General features: G+C 42.8%; 1 protein-coding gene across 3 annotated transcripts in view; it reads right to left on the bottom strand.

Annotated features, from left to right (window-relative positions):
- The window catches only part of LOC102237512 (striated muscle-specific serine/threonine-protein kinase-like), a 39699-nt gene that overhangs the window by 13968 nt on the left and 9711 nt on the right, over window positions 1–16020 (bottom strand). For all 3 annotated transcript variants that reach the window (XM_023337142.1, XM_023337143.1, XM_023337140.1), the window contains 25 exons: window positions 14503–15995; window positions 14290–14433; window positions 14014–14196; window positions 11194–11360; window positions 10964–11052; window positions 10144–10319; window positions 9711–9971; window positions 9472–9630; window positions 8784–8973; window positions 8476–8705; window positions 7420–7539; window positions 6830–6934; window positions 6515–6721; window positions 6318–6441; window positions 4803–4975; window positions 4624–4736; window positions 2892–3060; window positions 2716–2812; window positions 2442–2642; window positions 2296–2353; window positions 990–1067; window positions 723–895; window positions 620–646; window positions 384–536; window positions 53–95 (listed from right to left, as the gene is read on the bottom strand). In XM_023337142.1, coding sequence (XP_023192910.1) covers window positions 53–95; window positions 384–536; window positions 620–646; window positions 723–895; window positions 990–1067; window positions 2296–2353; window positions 2442–2642; window positions 2716–2812; window positions 2892–3060; window positions 4624–4736; window positions 4803–4975; window positions 6318–6441; window positions 6515–6721; window positions 6830–6934; window positions 7420–7539; window positions 8476–8705; window positions 8784–8973; window positions 9472–9630; window positions 9711–9971; window positions 10144–10319; window positions 10964–11052; window positions 11194–11360; window positions 14014–14196; window positions 14290–14433; window positions 14503–15995 — 4933 coding nt within the window. The remainder of the gene's footprint in view (window positions 1–52; window positions 96–383; window positions 537–619; window positions 647–722; window positions 896–989; window positions 1068–2295; window positions 2354–2441; window positions 2643–2715; window positions 2813–2891; window positions 3061–4623; window positions 4737–4802; window positions 4976–6317; window positions 6442–6514; window positions 6722–6829; window positions 6935–7419; window positions 7540–8475; window positions 8706–8783; window positions 8974–9471; window positions 9631–9710; window positions 9972–10143; window positions 10320–10963; window positions 11053–11193; window positions 11361–14013; window positions 14197–14289; window positions 14434–14502; window positions 15996–16020) is intronic.

Below are 16020 nucleotides of genomic sequence, written 5' to 3'. Positions count from 1 at the left end.
TCTTCATAATGTCATGTGGAACTCAAAGGATGGATCATTGACTTTTTCTCACCTTGAACCACGGATGTCGAAGACACTCCTGAGTATCGGGTCTCCTAGAAATAAATTACACAAAGTTATGAGCAAATGCAATGTTTCACAGTTTCAAATGTGTTTCCTTTGCGTAATATTATATTTTGGTTTAGTGGTATTTGGGAAACTAGTTACACGTTTATAATCATGCTGGTGTAGCATGTTAGCATTTAGCGGAACTAAGGGTCAGCGCAGCTAGCTTTTCAGTTAGCAGTGTCCACCACTGGTTGTAATACAACAAAATGCAAAAGAATTGACACAGACATATGCTAATGAGACAAATATTTTCCTCTACTACTGTAGTTACTCACAGCCTGTCCGCTACCAGCAGCTTGATGATGAACCCTTTCGCCTCTCGGCAAAGATCAGCAAACATGTTCTCTTCAAAAGCCACGTTGTAGTTCCTGATGTTCAGGACGGAGCTACGGTCGCTTTCCCCGGCAAACGGGGAGATTCCAGTCAGGCTGCCAACAGAGGAAAATTCAATAAATACAGAAAATCAGGAGGAGAAACGCAAAAATTAAAACCTAATTTAGGTTTTACTCACCACAGGTACGATATAACCCCAACAGGCCTGTGAACATAAACCAAAGGCTTCTTTAAAACCGTCCAACAATCATTAAAAAGGCTCTACATTAAAGGACGTCTACCATATGTCGGTGGCTTTTGAAACAGGCGTCTGGTTGACGATTTCTGGTGCAACAAATTCGGGCGTGCCGTATTTGCAGTACTGAGCCTCATCAGGCGTGAACTCAACGGCGTTTCCGAAATCACATAAACGGATCTGATCGCTTTGGAGATCCGCCATGAGGATGTTATCGGGCTGGAAATAAAACAAACACACAAAATGATCGTCTGAAGGAAGAAATACATCTGTGAAATAGCAGTGGGAAGGGCGACGCTCCATCTAGTTCTACCTTTATGTCAAGGTGGATGATGTTCAGATGGTGAAGGTAGTCCAGTCCCTCCAGCAGTTGTCGCACACATGAACGCACCTGTTGAACAAAAACAGCTGCTATTTATCACATAATTATACTTTATATGTCAGCTTAGTGGGCAGAACCAGTTCTTTCTTAAAAACAAAAACATGATGTGGAGATATTGTCTCTTCTTCTGTGCTCATTCAGTTCTGACTTTCTTCTTAAACTCTAAAGAAAGCTGCACCATCATTAATGAGTTGAATAAAAATGATCACAAAAGAAGCACCAAAACAAACTTAGTGAGAAAAATACAGAATAATAGAAGAGTGTAAGCTGAATTTTCTTCCCATTGTGATCCATCTGTGCATCAGATTCACAAAGCAAGTAGCTTTATTGATGTGTCGGTACAAAAGTGCATCAAGTCCAGGTTAAATAGGAAATATTTCTATTTAATACGTTAATTTTGATGAATTAATTACTTAGTTTTGAACATTTTTAGCACAATTAATCACATTTTTTATAACATGCAAAAGTTCTGGCCGGAAGCGTTGTATTTGTGCGTTTCTGGTACGCCCGTAAATCTGACGCACAAGCGACATCCAATGATGGACGACAAAGCTGCTTCTCCTGGCCCATCGTGGATTAACTTTTGCTTCAAAAATCAATCTGACTGAACGCTGAAAAAAACTGTTGTTGTGTTTTATTTGTGCTAAAAGGAGTTAGCATATCAGCAAAGCTTTTCAAGCCTAATATAGCATCTCAATGCTAAATATGTAGCGGCTAGCTATCATATCTTCTAACCAAAGTCTAATTTATTAGAGTCATGTTTAATAATGTCTGCAAATGAAGTCCTATCTACTGGATTTGTCTCTAACTGCAAGTTTTGCATTTTGAACAAAAAAACTGGATCTTATTCGCTGTTTTGATTATTTATGTGTAGATAAGAGAAATGTCAATATTAGGCACTTAGCTGGAGATAAGTTTAACCATATTAAATTTCTTCCCTCTTAAAGTCACTTTTTTGTCTTTTTCTTCTTCCACGTTGAATTTACCAGATGCTAACGTCGTCTTACAAACAGCGCTGCTCTTTGAGAATCACACGCCATTTTCATTTCTGTAACTTACATAGAAATAGGTGGAATTTGCTTGATGATATTTTGTATAAATGCTGCAGAATCACATCAGCAGAGATTTTACCTCGTTGCAATGCAAGCAGCAAAACTTCTTGTTTTTAAAGGGCAAAATAATCTGGTTCTGATTCTAAGCAAAAATCTAAGATCTGTTACTTAAACGCAGGGCTTACGTCAGACTCCAGGACGGTGGATTTCCTGTTGAATCTGTCCAACAGCTCCTCATGGCAGCTTTAAACATGAATTAAGGCTTTTTCACACAGCAGGCCTGACTCGCGTTGAATAATCTGTGAAAACTTTTTCCTCTTTTTTAGGATACATCTCTGTGATGATGACGACTGCGTTCTTCTTCTCAAAGGCGTCGTGGAAGTAGAGGACTCTCTCGTGGTCCAGCTTGGACAGCAGTCTCATCTCTCTCAGAGCCGACGCCTTCCTTTTCGCTCGAGTCGAGATGAATTTTGCGGCGTACTCCATTTTGGTGGCTTTCTGCTTCACCTGCTTCACGTAGGAAAACGTTCCCCTGCGGTGAAAGAAAATAAGAGCTTGAAAACGTCTCATAAATCCAGAAGTATTTCTAAAGAAAGCTCGTTTACCTTCCAATTTCCTTGTGGATATCGTAGTAATCGGTCAGTCTGCGCATCTTCCTCAGGATACTCTCCTCATCATCAATGGGTTCCTCCTTCCTCTTAGCTGCAGCAACAAACCGACAGCTGAAACACTGCATGCAGTAACTTAATTTAATTTAACGGCTGCATGAGTGAGCCGCTACCCTGATGAACGGTGAGTTCGGCTTTGCAGGACACAGATCCGGCCAGGTTTCGGGCCGTACAGGTGTACACGCCGGAGTCCTCAGGGTGCGCGTTCAGGACCACCAGGGAGCATTCGTTGTCATCATAGACGAAGGTGTAGTGACTGCTCTCTGACAGCAGGAGGTCCCCCTGGAGTTCAAAGCTCTTGTTTTATCAGAATCCCAAAGAAAAGCTGGAACTGTGAAAGTGTTTTGGTCGCTGCTGGTTAATGAGGAAGGCGTCGTTTCTGATATCTGGATGATTACTGGCACCAAAGTGGCATAAATTTTGCTCATTGTTTTGTTGCAGGATAATCTTATGCTAAGAAGATTTATAATAAGGATGTCCAAAGTGTGGTCCAGCAGGATCTCATTTAAATGAGAAAACTTTGTTGTTTTAACAAGATTTTAACAAGTTCTTTATAACAAGATTTATATCACATTGAAACCAAAATATCTTATCTCTTAAATAAAAAAGGTTGCAACAGTAACACAGAAACATGTCTTGGGATTTTTAACAAGTCGTAATTTGTCAAAGGAGTGTATTTTATATTTGATAAACAGGAACCTTTCTTGTAGTAAGAAGATATAAAACTCGTCTCATAACGAGAATTCATTTCATTAAAACACAAAACTTTCTACTTTTAATGTGATTTGCATCTCGTTATAACAAGAAAGTTTCCTCATTTAACGAGATATAAATCTTGTGCTGTTATAGAAGAGTTTCATATCTTTTATATAATTAGTTTTATATCTCGTTATAATGAGGAAAGTGTCCCGTTAAAATAGGATGCAAAACTCATTAAAACAAGAAAAAAATAAAGGTCCTGGGTTTAAATCCCGACCTGGACCGACTAGCGGACCCTCCCTTCTAGTTATAGATGTTTATGTGGCTCATATCCGAAATATTCAATTGAAAATCTTGCTTTACAGAATCTGTCGACGTCTGCAGACAGAAGAATAACCGAAAAGTTTAAACCAGCTGGAAGTGAGACAATCTAAGCTGGATGAGGACCAAAGTTTATCTTCCACCACGCACAGCGAGGAGGACGGTAACGGAGGCGAAAACATCTCACCGTTGGAGAACTGCAGCAAAGTCTCCATAACAACCATTTATTTAAAGGCTTTTGTGCACATCTTTACCGGGAGAGCCGACGACTGTGGAGGATGCTGTGAGTGACAGATTTGTGAATCTTTGTCTTCAGGATCTGCTCTCAGTTGCTTGTTTATGATTCTCTGGTGTCATTTTGAAAGTTTTGATCCATAAATGGTTATAAATCAGTGTATAAATCACTAAAAATCATGATGCTACCACCACTCAATTTAAACCACAATCAAGGTTTGTATGTTTTCCAAATAAATAAATAATTACATTATAAAGTGGAACAGAAATGCTCACAAATAGCTGAAATCCACAAATATTTGAGACTTAAATATTGCTAATTTTAACAAATATATCCTAATGTACATTAATATGGAAACCGTCCAAGCGCTACAGCAGAAGCTAACATCTACAGTTTTCCTTATTTTTGCTCGTTGGTGCTCAGCCTATCAGCACCAAGGAGACCAAACGGTGCTCCTGACTTGGCTGCTTTGCAAACACCAACCAGCAGCACATCCAGCAGCATCGTGGCTAGATATTTTAGCTTTCCTGCCTTACACTATGAGAAATCCCCTGAAGGGAAAGTTTCCATGAATAACTTGGAATTAGCACCTTGAACCAGAGGATGTCAGGGACAGGTTTGCCCTCCACGACCACAGCAAAGCGAGGCGTCTCCCCGGAACAGACGTCCAGGTCTTCCATGATCGTCTCGAATGTTGGCGGAGCTGTGGACAGAGTTTCAGTTAAAAAACCTGCAGATGGACGGATGAACAGAGGAGCGTCTTCCCTACCGGCCGTCTCCACGCTGAAGCTGCAGCTGTCGCTTCCAAACTCATTGGTGGCCACAAAGGTCATCTCACCGACGTCCGAACTCTTCACCTTCAGCAGCTTCAGCGTGTGCTGGTCGTCGTCTGGCATCGCCATCTCATACAAGCCGGGCTTGTTGGTCAGAGTTACTCCTTTCCTGGAGACAAGTTGGTTTTACATCAGTTTGAGAGACTCGAACCTCAAAATAAGCTTCCCCCTTACAAAGAATGGAGAGGTTTGTAATTTTCATTACACCTCAACTGTGAGAGACAGAAATATAGAAACTTTTATTCTATGATTTTTCTTAAATAATTAATTGCATGAATTTGGTATTTTACACAATGGAAACAGAAAAATTTGGTCCAGAAACCTTTGTTTATAATTACAGAGGTCAGGTGTTCTCTATAGTTCTTGACCAGGTTTCCAAACATCTTTCAGGGTTTGGGGTTTTCACTGGGCAACTTTCTGTTGCCTCCAGACTGTTAGGCCACTGCAGAGCATGAAATACTTTCTCTGGAGCCACTTCGTAGTTGCCCTGGGTTTTGGGTCATTGTCGTGCTGGAAGACCCGGCCGCGACCCATCTTCGATGTTCTTAAGCCCTTTCTCCATAGTCAAGTCTCACGGTAGCCAGCTAATGTTGGTTTGGTTATAGTCAGGTTGGCTGTTTCTCCATTGGCAGTCCAGTTGACGAGGCAAGCCATCTCAAATTGTGGTATTCTTCTACCACAGCTGATAAAAAGGTTTGGACCTCAAGGTTTGACCATGGAATTATCAATTTTCAGCTCACCATCTCGCCAACTACTATGGTCTCGTCGCGGATTGATTGAGATGTTGTTTGAGCAGGAACCCACGGGCCAATCAACGAATGCAGCTGGCTGCCAATACAATGGCATGTGCGCAATATCCACCTAACAATAACTTGTATCACCACTGAGGCGGTTCCAAAAAATGGGGAGGAATGCACAGGATCTGACAATGGAGACAAATCAGGTTAAGGTGGAACCAATAAAAGCAACGGCCATGGAGAAGGTTCTTTATTGAAGGAAGGTGGTTATTGCGGATAGGGGTTATCGCCCTATCCTTCCTATCCTTCCTATCCTTCTTATCCTTCCTATCCTTCTTATCCTTCCTATCCTTCCTATACTTCCTATACTTCCTGTCCTTCCTATACTTCCTATCCTTCCTATACTTCCTGTCCTTCCTATACTCAATAAAGGAGTCTTCTTGCCTCCTTTGCAGGCAAGCATTCCCAAAGAACAATTCATTAGGGGAGTTGTGACAAAAAGTGCCAAACGATATTTTTCTGTTAGATTCTGTCTCTCACAGTTGAGGTGTACCTATGAGAAAAATTACATACCATTGTTTGGAAGTGGGAAAACTTGAGAAATCTGTGGTGTATCAAATAATTTTCCCCAGGGTAAATCTATTTTTGGGATGCAGGAAGAATAAATATCTTTCCATTCATCTAAACATAAAAAGTGTAGATAAATCAAGTCACCTCTTCCAGGTGACTGCGGTGTTGACATGATTCAGAGTGATGGAGATTGTGACTGACTGGTTTTCAATCACATACACGATGTCTGGTTTATCAATGATCACTGGAGCCTCCTGAAGGTATGGACCTTAAACGAAACCAACACAGAGCATTTAATAACTCACTATTGTCTACTGACGGATTACCAGACCGGACTTTACCTCTGTCCAGGAGCTGGACCGGATCGGTGGCCGGGGAGGGTTTGCTGAAGGCTTTGGAGGTGATGGTCAGGACCCTGAATGCGTAGCGGACGCCTTTGGAGAGGGTGCTGATGATGTAGGTGGTTTCTTTCAGACCAGAGGCGATTATGATCCACTGGATGGAGCCGAGTGCTTGCTGCTGGATGGCATACATCAGGGAGTTGGGATCTGGAAGAGATCAAGACCTCACTGAAACTCTCCAGATTCAACACCGTAAGTCAGGGGTTGAATCTGTGTCCACTGGTCTGAAGTCATGTCCTTAATGGTCCTACGTACCAATGGAAGGGTCCAACCTTCTGGGTTTCTTCCAGCTCAAAGTGATGGTTTTTCCAGTGATGGACTCAATCACTGGAGTACCATCAGGAGGATCAGGAAGAATATCTGTGGATGACAATGTGTTGGAGGAAGCATGAAGAGTTCCCATGCATTACTTGTGTCAAAACTCCAGACTTTCCCACCATCAATGCTAAATTAATAAATACATGCAAAAGTTCCCAGTGACTTCAAACATTTCTACCTTCAAACATTTCTGTCCAACCCTTCCTGTAAGAAAGAGGAAGGGTTGGATGGAGCTTTAGAGAATGGAGAAATGTATTCTCCAAATTCTCCAGATCTGATAAATATTTACATTCTATACTTTTCCAAAATTCTTGTGATTATAAAGGAAACCTGCATGGATCTATAGTGTCTGACGTGGTCTTGATCAGTTATTCTCAGGGCGTTTTGAAGGTCCAGTTCCTAAAACACTGGTGGCTTTGGTTTGTTGGTACTCTGCCTGGACTGGCCTTCAGAAAGTCAGGGGACTATAGATGAAGACCATATGGAGTACTTGTAGAAATTTAAGCTGAAAACAAAGATAAAATTACCTGTAACATAGAGATGTGCATAGCAGGTGGCCTTTCCCACCTTGTTGGCGATCACGCTCTTATAAACGCCTCCATGAGCGTGACACACAGAGCGGATGACCAGGCTGTGAACGTCACGGACTGCAGAGAGAAGAATAAGCAAGTCTTAAAAGTTGGTCTAGTTTTTGTTGGAAGGATTCTTGAACAAAATATATGATCATCCCGATGGACGAGTCCTGAAACTGTAGGCAGCAGTAGTGGGCACCGCTAATCCGCTAATGATCTAATAGCAGAACTAATCTCTTCTGTTAACTTTGAAAACATTTAGCTTCCTCTAACTTAATTGTTCCTGTTGATGTAACATGTTGTGTCATCGACACATGCTAGATATCACTGCAAATCACCCTGAAAAACCATCGTCACATAAAACATGGTGACGTCAGCATCATGCTGAGGGGAGACTTTTCTTTAAGACGGACAGTGAAGCTGGTTGGAGTTGAATGGAGCTAAAAACACAACATTCCTTGTGGGAAACCTGTTACTGACTGCCAGTAGTTTTCACACTTTCGCTAATCTGCTAATGTGCTAATAGCCGTCGCTTAGCGCTTTGGAGCTATTGCTAACTTTAAAAATGTTTAGCGCACTTAGCTTCCCCAAAATGAAGTTTTATGGATAAATTGTAAAGAAATTTACAAGGCTGCTTGTGACAACAGATTGTGTGCATCAACATGTTTGAAATTAGCATATTAGCATTAGCTTCTGCTAAATGCCATTTAGGTATATTGGTTTAGCGTTAGCAGAATGAATGTTTATGATTTTTATTTTAGGTAACTTTTAGCTAGCGGAGTCCACCACTGGTGACTGCAGAAGATTTGAGACGCCACTTCAACTTCTAGCAGTAAAACTCCAACAGTTTAGAGAAATGCATGTTCATGTGTTAAAATGGCCTAGTCAATGTCCCAACTGAGAGTTTTCATCCAATCTCACTGGAGTTACTTTGAAAGTAATTAAATTCAGTGTGTAGATGTGAGTGCAAGTTTAGCTAAAGTAGCAAAGCGTTGGCGCAGCTCCGCCTACACTGCGTCATCTTCCTGTCCTCGGTGCTCTCTATCCTCCGGCCGTTATGGAACCAGGCGATGGTCGGGTACGGCAGCCCGGCCACTTTGCACTTCAGCACCGCCTCCTTTCCCTCGATCACATCCAGGTCGTAGAGAGGCTTGATGAAGTCGGGCATGGTGAAGCGCTCCACCTCGTTCTCCGGGACCTCGGGCTCCTCTGGGATGGAGGGCATCTTCTCCAGTTTGGCCCTGAGAGGGAAGAGGGACGCGGCTCAGGGAGGAATATTTCACAGCTTTATGAGTTCCAGGTGAATAACATCTTCCTACATCTGAGAGGAGATGGCCGGCCGCGGCTCTTGGATGTAGAGTTCAGCAGAGTTCTCGGCTTCTCCGTGAGCGTTTCGGGCTCGGATGGTGTAAAAACCTTCGTCGTCACTCGTCACGTGGGAAATAATGAGAGAATGGCGGCCGCCCTCCTGGACCATCCTGACGTCTTCGCTTTCGATGAGCGGCTGGTCTGAAGAGAGAGGGGGGGAAAGATCACATAATCTGTTTCTGCTTCTTTTGTCAAACTTAAATGTTGCAGATCAAGAAAACTATTCATCAGACACAGAAAGCCTGGGTTTCCCCAATCAAATTTAAGTCTGGACTTTGACTAGGTCACACTGAAACTTCAATTTTTTACATGCATAACCCAAGTTATGTAGTTTTCCTTCAGGATTTTCTTGTAAAACTTTTGTTTGTGCCGCAATTATTTTAAAGATATTAATAAAAAAGTTTCATATTTACAAAATCAAATTTGATGTCAATCAACTCAACTCTGTTTGTGCTGCTTTTAGTGTGAAGATATTGATGATGACCAAGATAATACTTATTAATATCCTTTAGAACGATTGAGGCACAAAGGAAATTTTTGCTGCACAAACGTTTGAAGCACATTTAGTTAGATTTGCAGAAGGTGGGTGGCCATCTGCACTCAGGTTATAAAATGTGTTTATTTGCAGTGTGTTTGTACCAAAGTGGCTCCAGAGGACGTTCGGCGGCGGCGTCCCGCTCACTTTGCAGTCGAACCGAGCGTTTCGACCCTCGATCACTTCCAGAACGTCCAACTTCCGAGTGAACAGAGGCTCCAGTGACGGAATCACTTTGAGTTTCCCGCTTGACGTGACTTCCTCTGAAAGCGGAAACCCAATAACAGCGATTAGGTGACATCAGCGTCGGCCATCTTGCGTCTCACATTCTCCGGGTCCGAACCTTTGGCGGTGCTGAGCTTGCAGGTGTACGTCCCGCTGTCGTCCTCGTGGACGGAGTTGAGCAACAGGCGGCACTTCCTGCCGTCGAAGTGCATCTTGCAGTTCAGCAGGGCGGGTTGGATCAGCTTCCCGTCCGCCAGCCAGTCCACGTCGGTGTCCTTCGGCCCGACGGCGTGACACTCGAACAGAACCGTCTCTCCCGCCTTCGCCGTGATGTCCCTCACCGGGCGAACGACGGACAGACCCGGCTCGACCGGAGGAGCTGAGAGAGAGAGAGACATGAGATAAGAGATTTTACTGAATGTGATAGGAAGGAAGGAAGGAAGGAAGGAAGGAAGGAAGGAAGGAAGGAAGAATGGAAGGAAGGGAGGAAAGAAGGGAGGGAGGAAGGAAGAGAGGAAGGGAGGAAGGAAGGAGCCATCCGTGCAGCTGACCTTTGACCTCCAGCCTGGCTTCGCACTGCTTGGTGCCGTACTCGTTGATGATGCGACACGTATAAACTCCAGAGTCGGATTTGGCCGCAGACCTGATGGTCATCTCGAAGGCGCCGTCCGCCGCCTCCCGAACGACGTGACGGGCGTCTGACTTCACCGTCACTCTGTCCCTCAGCCTGACAACAGCAAAAATAAAATATTTAAATCCAGAGGTTATCCTGCTGAATGTGAGAATTGTTACATTTCCCTCTGTTTTGGTTTGACAGACTTGTGGTGGGCGGCGTTCCTTCATCGCTCTTTATTTTCCGCTATTGTGGCTTTAAGTCATGATGAACTCTTCGGCCCCCATGAATGACTCAGCCTGACTGATTATTTAGAGGACAGAGCTGATGTGATGAGTTAAAAATAATGCAGCGCTAAACGTTACATAACGCTGAAGAAAAATGAAAACAGAACAACATGTCTCTTTGTCTATGGAGATAAACTGGAGCCAAAAGGTTTATAAAAAGATTTAGGCTGAAACATTAGTTTGAAATTAAAAAACAATTTTCAATTTCAAAATAGAGAAAAAAGGAAAAAAGTTTGAAACTGTAAAAAAATATTTGAACTGGAAAAAATTGCAAGTGTAAAAAAAATTTTTAACTGAAAAATTGTTTTGAAACTTAAAATTTGACTTTTCACATTTTTATTCCAAGTTATTGTGGCTGTGGGAGTAAAACCAGTTATAAACTGATGCACTGATGAAGCTGCTAAGCCCAGAAAACTTCCTAAACTTCATTTGAAAATCTGCTTCAGTTTGATCAAACGTGAAGGAACGTACCAGTAGAGCATGGGCTTCGGCTGTCCTGCAATCCGAACAGACATGGTGACTTCCTGTCCTTCACTGACAGATTGGTCGGCCATTGTTGCCTGTTAAAAATGTAACAAAAAATTAATAAAATACAATGTTAAATACACATTCCCATGCTCTAAAATGGTTTTAAAAAAAACAGCAAAAAAACCATTAAAATTCAAAGTAAATTAGCTTCAGTTTGTCCTCGAAGGTCTGACCAGAAAAGCAGGAGGTTCCCTGAATCTTGTGTCAATAGTTCGTCTCGGCTCTTGAGCTCCGAAGTCCATGGCTTCCTCCAAAGGACTTAAATACTCTTCATCAGAAGTTATCGGGCTGCTGATTTCCATCGGCACACCCAAACCTCCTTTTAGCTCCTGCACAGAGTCTGAGATCAGCAAAGTTGTGTTAAATTTCCATCCATCAACACCCTCAGCACCACTCCCAAGTTAGCTCTGGGTAAAATGAGCGGTTGCTTTGACGATTCCCGCCTTTTTTACGACTCATTGGGAGTGGCTGCAAACAACAACAATCTGTTTAAAAGAGTTGAAATTTAGCTTCACATAAGCAGTTCCTCAGTGAAAACTATGATTTGTACTAAAACACAGTCTTCAAATCCAGAAGATGCTACATATAGCATTTTTAGCAATGCTACATATAGCATTGCTAAAAATGTCAAAAGTTGTTTTCCAGTGTTGGACAGTGCTAACTAAAAAGCTAGCTGCGCTAATTCTGAAATACTAATCTTAAACAATAGCTCTGCTAAGGCTAAAGGACAATACCTACACCACATCGAGCAGAAGCTAATGCTAAAGCGCTAATTTCCACCATGACCATCACCATGTGTAATGACACACCATACGTCAGTGATCCAATGTGACCAATTGGTACCGGGCCACGCAAGAAGTAATTAAATACTTCCGTTTTATGTATTGAGCCTGGAGGATCTTTTATTTTGAAAATCCCTTAGCCGGATTCTCTCGGTTACGTCCCCCCCCCCCCCCGCTCCGCAGTAAATGTCCGAAGTCTTGACCGGTCCGCGGTACTAAAAAGGTTGGGGACCAGACCACTGCCTTACGTCATTACAGCGCCCCCCACAGGGCCTGATTTGTTATTGTGCACTTATGAGCATGGTTCAGGTTCAGGACGGTTCAGTTTTACAGTTGTGTTTTGCTAACGCTGTTGCTGATTTTGACTTATTGACCACAGTAAGGCTTTGGTCAGAAAACATGAAGGACAGTTGTAGATTTTAAGCCGTTTACTGCAGAACAAGCAATGCATTCTGGGTCCAGATAAACGTAATTTGCTGCGCCACATGTTGAGAACCTGAGGAGTCCCAACAAAAAGGCTCTAAAACAATTCATGTGAGTTTTTATGTGCATTTGTTTGTTTGTTTATATAAGTGTTGTATTTTTCTATAGGCCTCATTCATTTGTTTGTTGCACACTTGCCATTTGCTCAATAAAGTTTATTTTAAATAAAGAGGGAATGTCAGGGGAGGAACTACTGTGTAAAAAGCTTCAAAATAAGAGCCTGAATATTGAAATGGAAAATCCCTAAGAGTAAATAACCAAAACTTCAAAACAGATGATGAACTTTGTTCAACTGAAAGTTTACAAAACAGTAAATTAACGCTTTAGTTTTTATCCAGTCAGTGAGCTAAATGTGCTAAACGAAAAGTTAGCTCCACTATTAGCGGACAACCACCACTGTTGTTTTCTAACAGACTTGGGTTTTTTTAGCTATCCAAAACTGACTTTAGTGTTTAAATATTAGGATTTCTGCTTTTCATTTTGCCTCAGTAAACATTTATTATTTAGCATTTTGCACAGCTCAGCGAGAACACAGGCGTTGAAGGTTTACAAATTACCCGTACCTCTCCTGCGCCCGCTAATAATTACCATCTGAAATGGAAAACTGTGTTGCATCAAAACAATAGTGTATTCACAGTGAGCACAGCTGCTGACACTCGCTGGGAAATTTATAGGTTCAGTTTCCCCTTGTTGTTTCTATGGAAACTATAAGTGTGGTTATTGAGCTGGAGTATATGGCGCGCACACAGACACAGACATGCACACTCATTTTGTGTAGGGAGATAACGGTGAAGGAGCAGCAGAGAAAGCAGCGTGGGAAGAGAAAGTATTGAACAATGGATTTTTATAAAGTCAGCAGCACCGACTGAAAACAAACGTTATGAACACCGACCTGATTTAAATCTATCAACAACTTAGGTACATGAAATATGAAAAATATTCTACAAAGTAATCTGTTGCAAATTAAAAAGGTTAAGTAAATCCTTCAGGGATCAGACTGTGGATCAGCACCAATAATGTTCAATACGAAACTGCAAAATGAACAGCAGACCAACAACAGACTGGAAGGAAATGAGATTTAAACCAAAAACATTGGATTGATTCAAGTAAATAATTTATACCACTTTAAATTGACATCAAAACACGTGGGATACTGTAAATAAACAAAGTGAATTTTGTATAATATCTAGTCCTGTCACTTTGATGAGTTCCTATTCTGAATAGTGTCTGTATATTAGGATCAAGGGTGTGCAATTCTAAGTTCCCCCAATTAATCATATTATTATGAACATAATTAATCATAAACTTAGGAATCCTGTATGCAGATGTGCAAAGTGTAATATAAAGAGTAAAGTCATTTTACAAAAACAGAGTTGTATAAGAATAACATCATAACAATATGAGAACAAAATCACAATATTACAAGAGTAAAGTCATAGTGGTAGGAGAATAAAGTCAAAATTAAACAAAAACAACGTCGTAATAATATGAGAATAGCTGTACAAGAATAAAGTCGTAATAATGCAAGAATAGGTAGCCAAGTCAGATCTTAAAAACGCAACTGAAGATTTGTAACTTTTTGACTTTCTTCAGGTAATACTTTGACTTTATCCTGCTAATATTATGATTTTATTCTCGTGATTTCTGGCTGTAATGCTCTGTTGTACCGTTCAAACGTCCAAAAACAGAAAAACTAAAGCAGTTAAAACATGAGCAGCGAAGTCTCACCTGCTTTAACAGTGAGTGTGGCGCTGCTGGAGGCTCTTCCCATCTGATTAACTGCAGTCACGCAGTATTTCCCACTGTCAGCTGTTTTAGCTGATTTTATGAGCAGACTATGTCGTTCGCCTTCCACTTTGACCAGGTAGCTTGGCATGCCTGTGACGTCCATGTTGTCTTTTGTCCAGGTAACTTGAGCAGACAAGACAGTAAGGCATGTAACTCCACTTGTTCTCTTAAAATCCTTGTTTTCAGGGATTTTAACTTAAAAAAAAGACATGTTACCTTCAGGACATGGGGTTCCTGCGATTATGGTTTTCAGTAGCACGTCTGCCCCAGCGGATGCTACGGTATCCTGGAGGCTAAACTCAAACACGGGAGCCTCCATCGGGTCTTCTCCAGCAGAGACGTACGAATCGTCTGAGGAATCTGCACATTTTTAACCGTCGTTATCCCCAGGCAATAATACTGAACAAGAATGACTGTTAAATCACAAACCTAACTCTGGAGACAGAGGGCGAGAACGGCGGCTCTTCCCTTTCGTCTTCGGAGGTTTTCCCTGCTTGGCACTTATACTCGTCTGCTTGGGCTCTTTTGTCTTTGCAGGAACGTCCTCGTCCATTTTCTCATCTTCAACAATAATCGTAGGGACCTTTAACCGTGGAACCGGTTTGGACACCTCCACCTCCATCACGGCCTCTGTTGGGGTAACGGATGTTACTCGTGGAGATTTTGGACGAGGCTGAAGGTGAAGATCTTGCATAATGACAGCCCTTTTCTGCACCAGAGGACTTTCAGGTCTGTTTTCAATTTTTCTCACTGCCACCTCAACGGGCGTCTTCCTCCCTGTCTCTGGCTCTTGGCTGTGAGGCGATTCTTGCATTCGAGAAACTCTTTGAACAAGCGGACTTGGGGGCCGTCGCTCAACCTTACGCAGTGTCATTGTGACATTGGGCGACTCAGCCCTTTGCTGTTGATGTAATGCTGGTGAAGACGACCTGGGAAGTATTTCTGTTACCGGACTGACTCTGTGTAACTCCCGGACGAACCGTTGTCCCGGCAGCTCTGATAGCTGCACCGACTCCGGCGGCCCTGGGGGGTCTCTGAATCTCCCCGCTGTTGGGCCAGTTGCTGTTGTCTTCTGGGGTTGATGCAGTTCCTGCTGCTGTTGCTGCATCTGTTGCTGACTCAGGTCCTTCTCCCTTTGCTCCTTTTCCCACTGAGCGCGTTCTCTTTCTTGCAGCTTCTGTAGAACTTGTGGAGGAATTGGTTCGATTTTCCTGAAAGGCTGGCGCTGCCTCCCCTTCAGGGTGAGCTGTTCGGTGGAGAAGGATTTCTTTAGATGGGGTTTCCCAACCAGCTTCTTGATGCGCTGGAGCTCTTCCGTGAACTTGTTCTCAATGTCCTGAACCTTTTGAGAGTAGCGAGGTTTCTCCTCCAGGGAAGCAGCTCTCTGCTTAAACATGGATCTCCGTTCAGCAGCATCCTCTTTCAAAGCCTCTCGAAGATCTTCTCTTGAACTCTCCCTGGAGATGCCCAACCGGCTTCCACCGTCGTCTGAATCTACCGACCCAGCACGGTTGAACCCTGCCCAGGACCTTCCCGAGACAGAACCTTCTGGAATATCAAGGCTTCGCCGCCGCTCCTCTAAGCCACGGACCTTCTCGAAAACCTTTGAGCTTGCCCTTGTAAGCTTCGGAGAAGGTCTGAGGTTGAACTCTTTTCGGGAATACTCGCTCAGTGGGGTCTGTGGCCTGGAGTCCTGGCCATCTCCCTGAGAAACACTTTTTGGCTGCTTTGTCTTTTCCTCAAACTCTCCTGGAACCGTGTCTTGGTATTCAGTTGGCACAACAGTTTTCTTACGCGAGCTGACAGGAGTGGTTGAACCAGAGCGGCTTGGCATCGGAGAGGACGGGCCACGCTTGACCAGCCTTGGCGATGGCGGTGGAAGAACTTGGGGAGGAGATTCTCTTGCGAAATCGTCTTGGCTTCTGAAGAAGAAGAATTTAATGTCAA

Source organism: Xiphophorus maculatus, chromosome 7, assembly GCF_002775205.1.
Source record: "Xiphophorus maculatus strain JP 163 A chromosome 7, X_maculatus-5.0-male, whole genome shotgun sequence".
Taxonomy (NCBI): Eukaryota; Metazoa; Chordata; class Actinopteri; order Cyprinodontiformes; family Poeciliidae; genus Xiphophorus; species Xiphophorus maculatus.
Note: the sequence above shows the minus strand (reverse complement) of the source record. Positions and strands in the feature narration are given on the sequence as shown.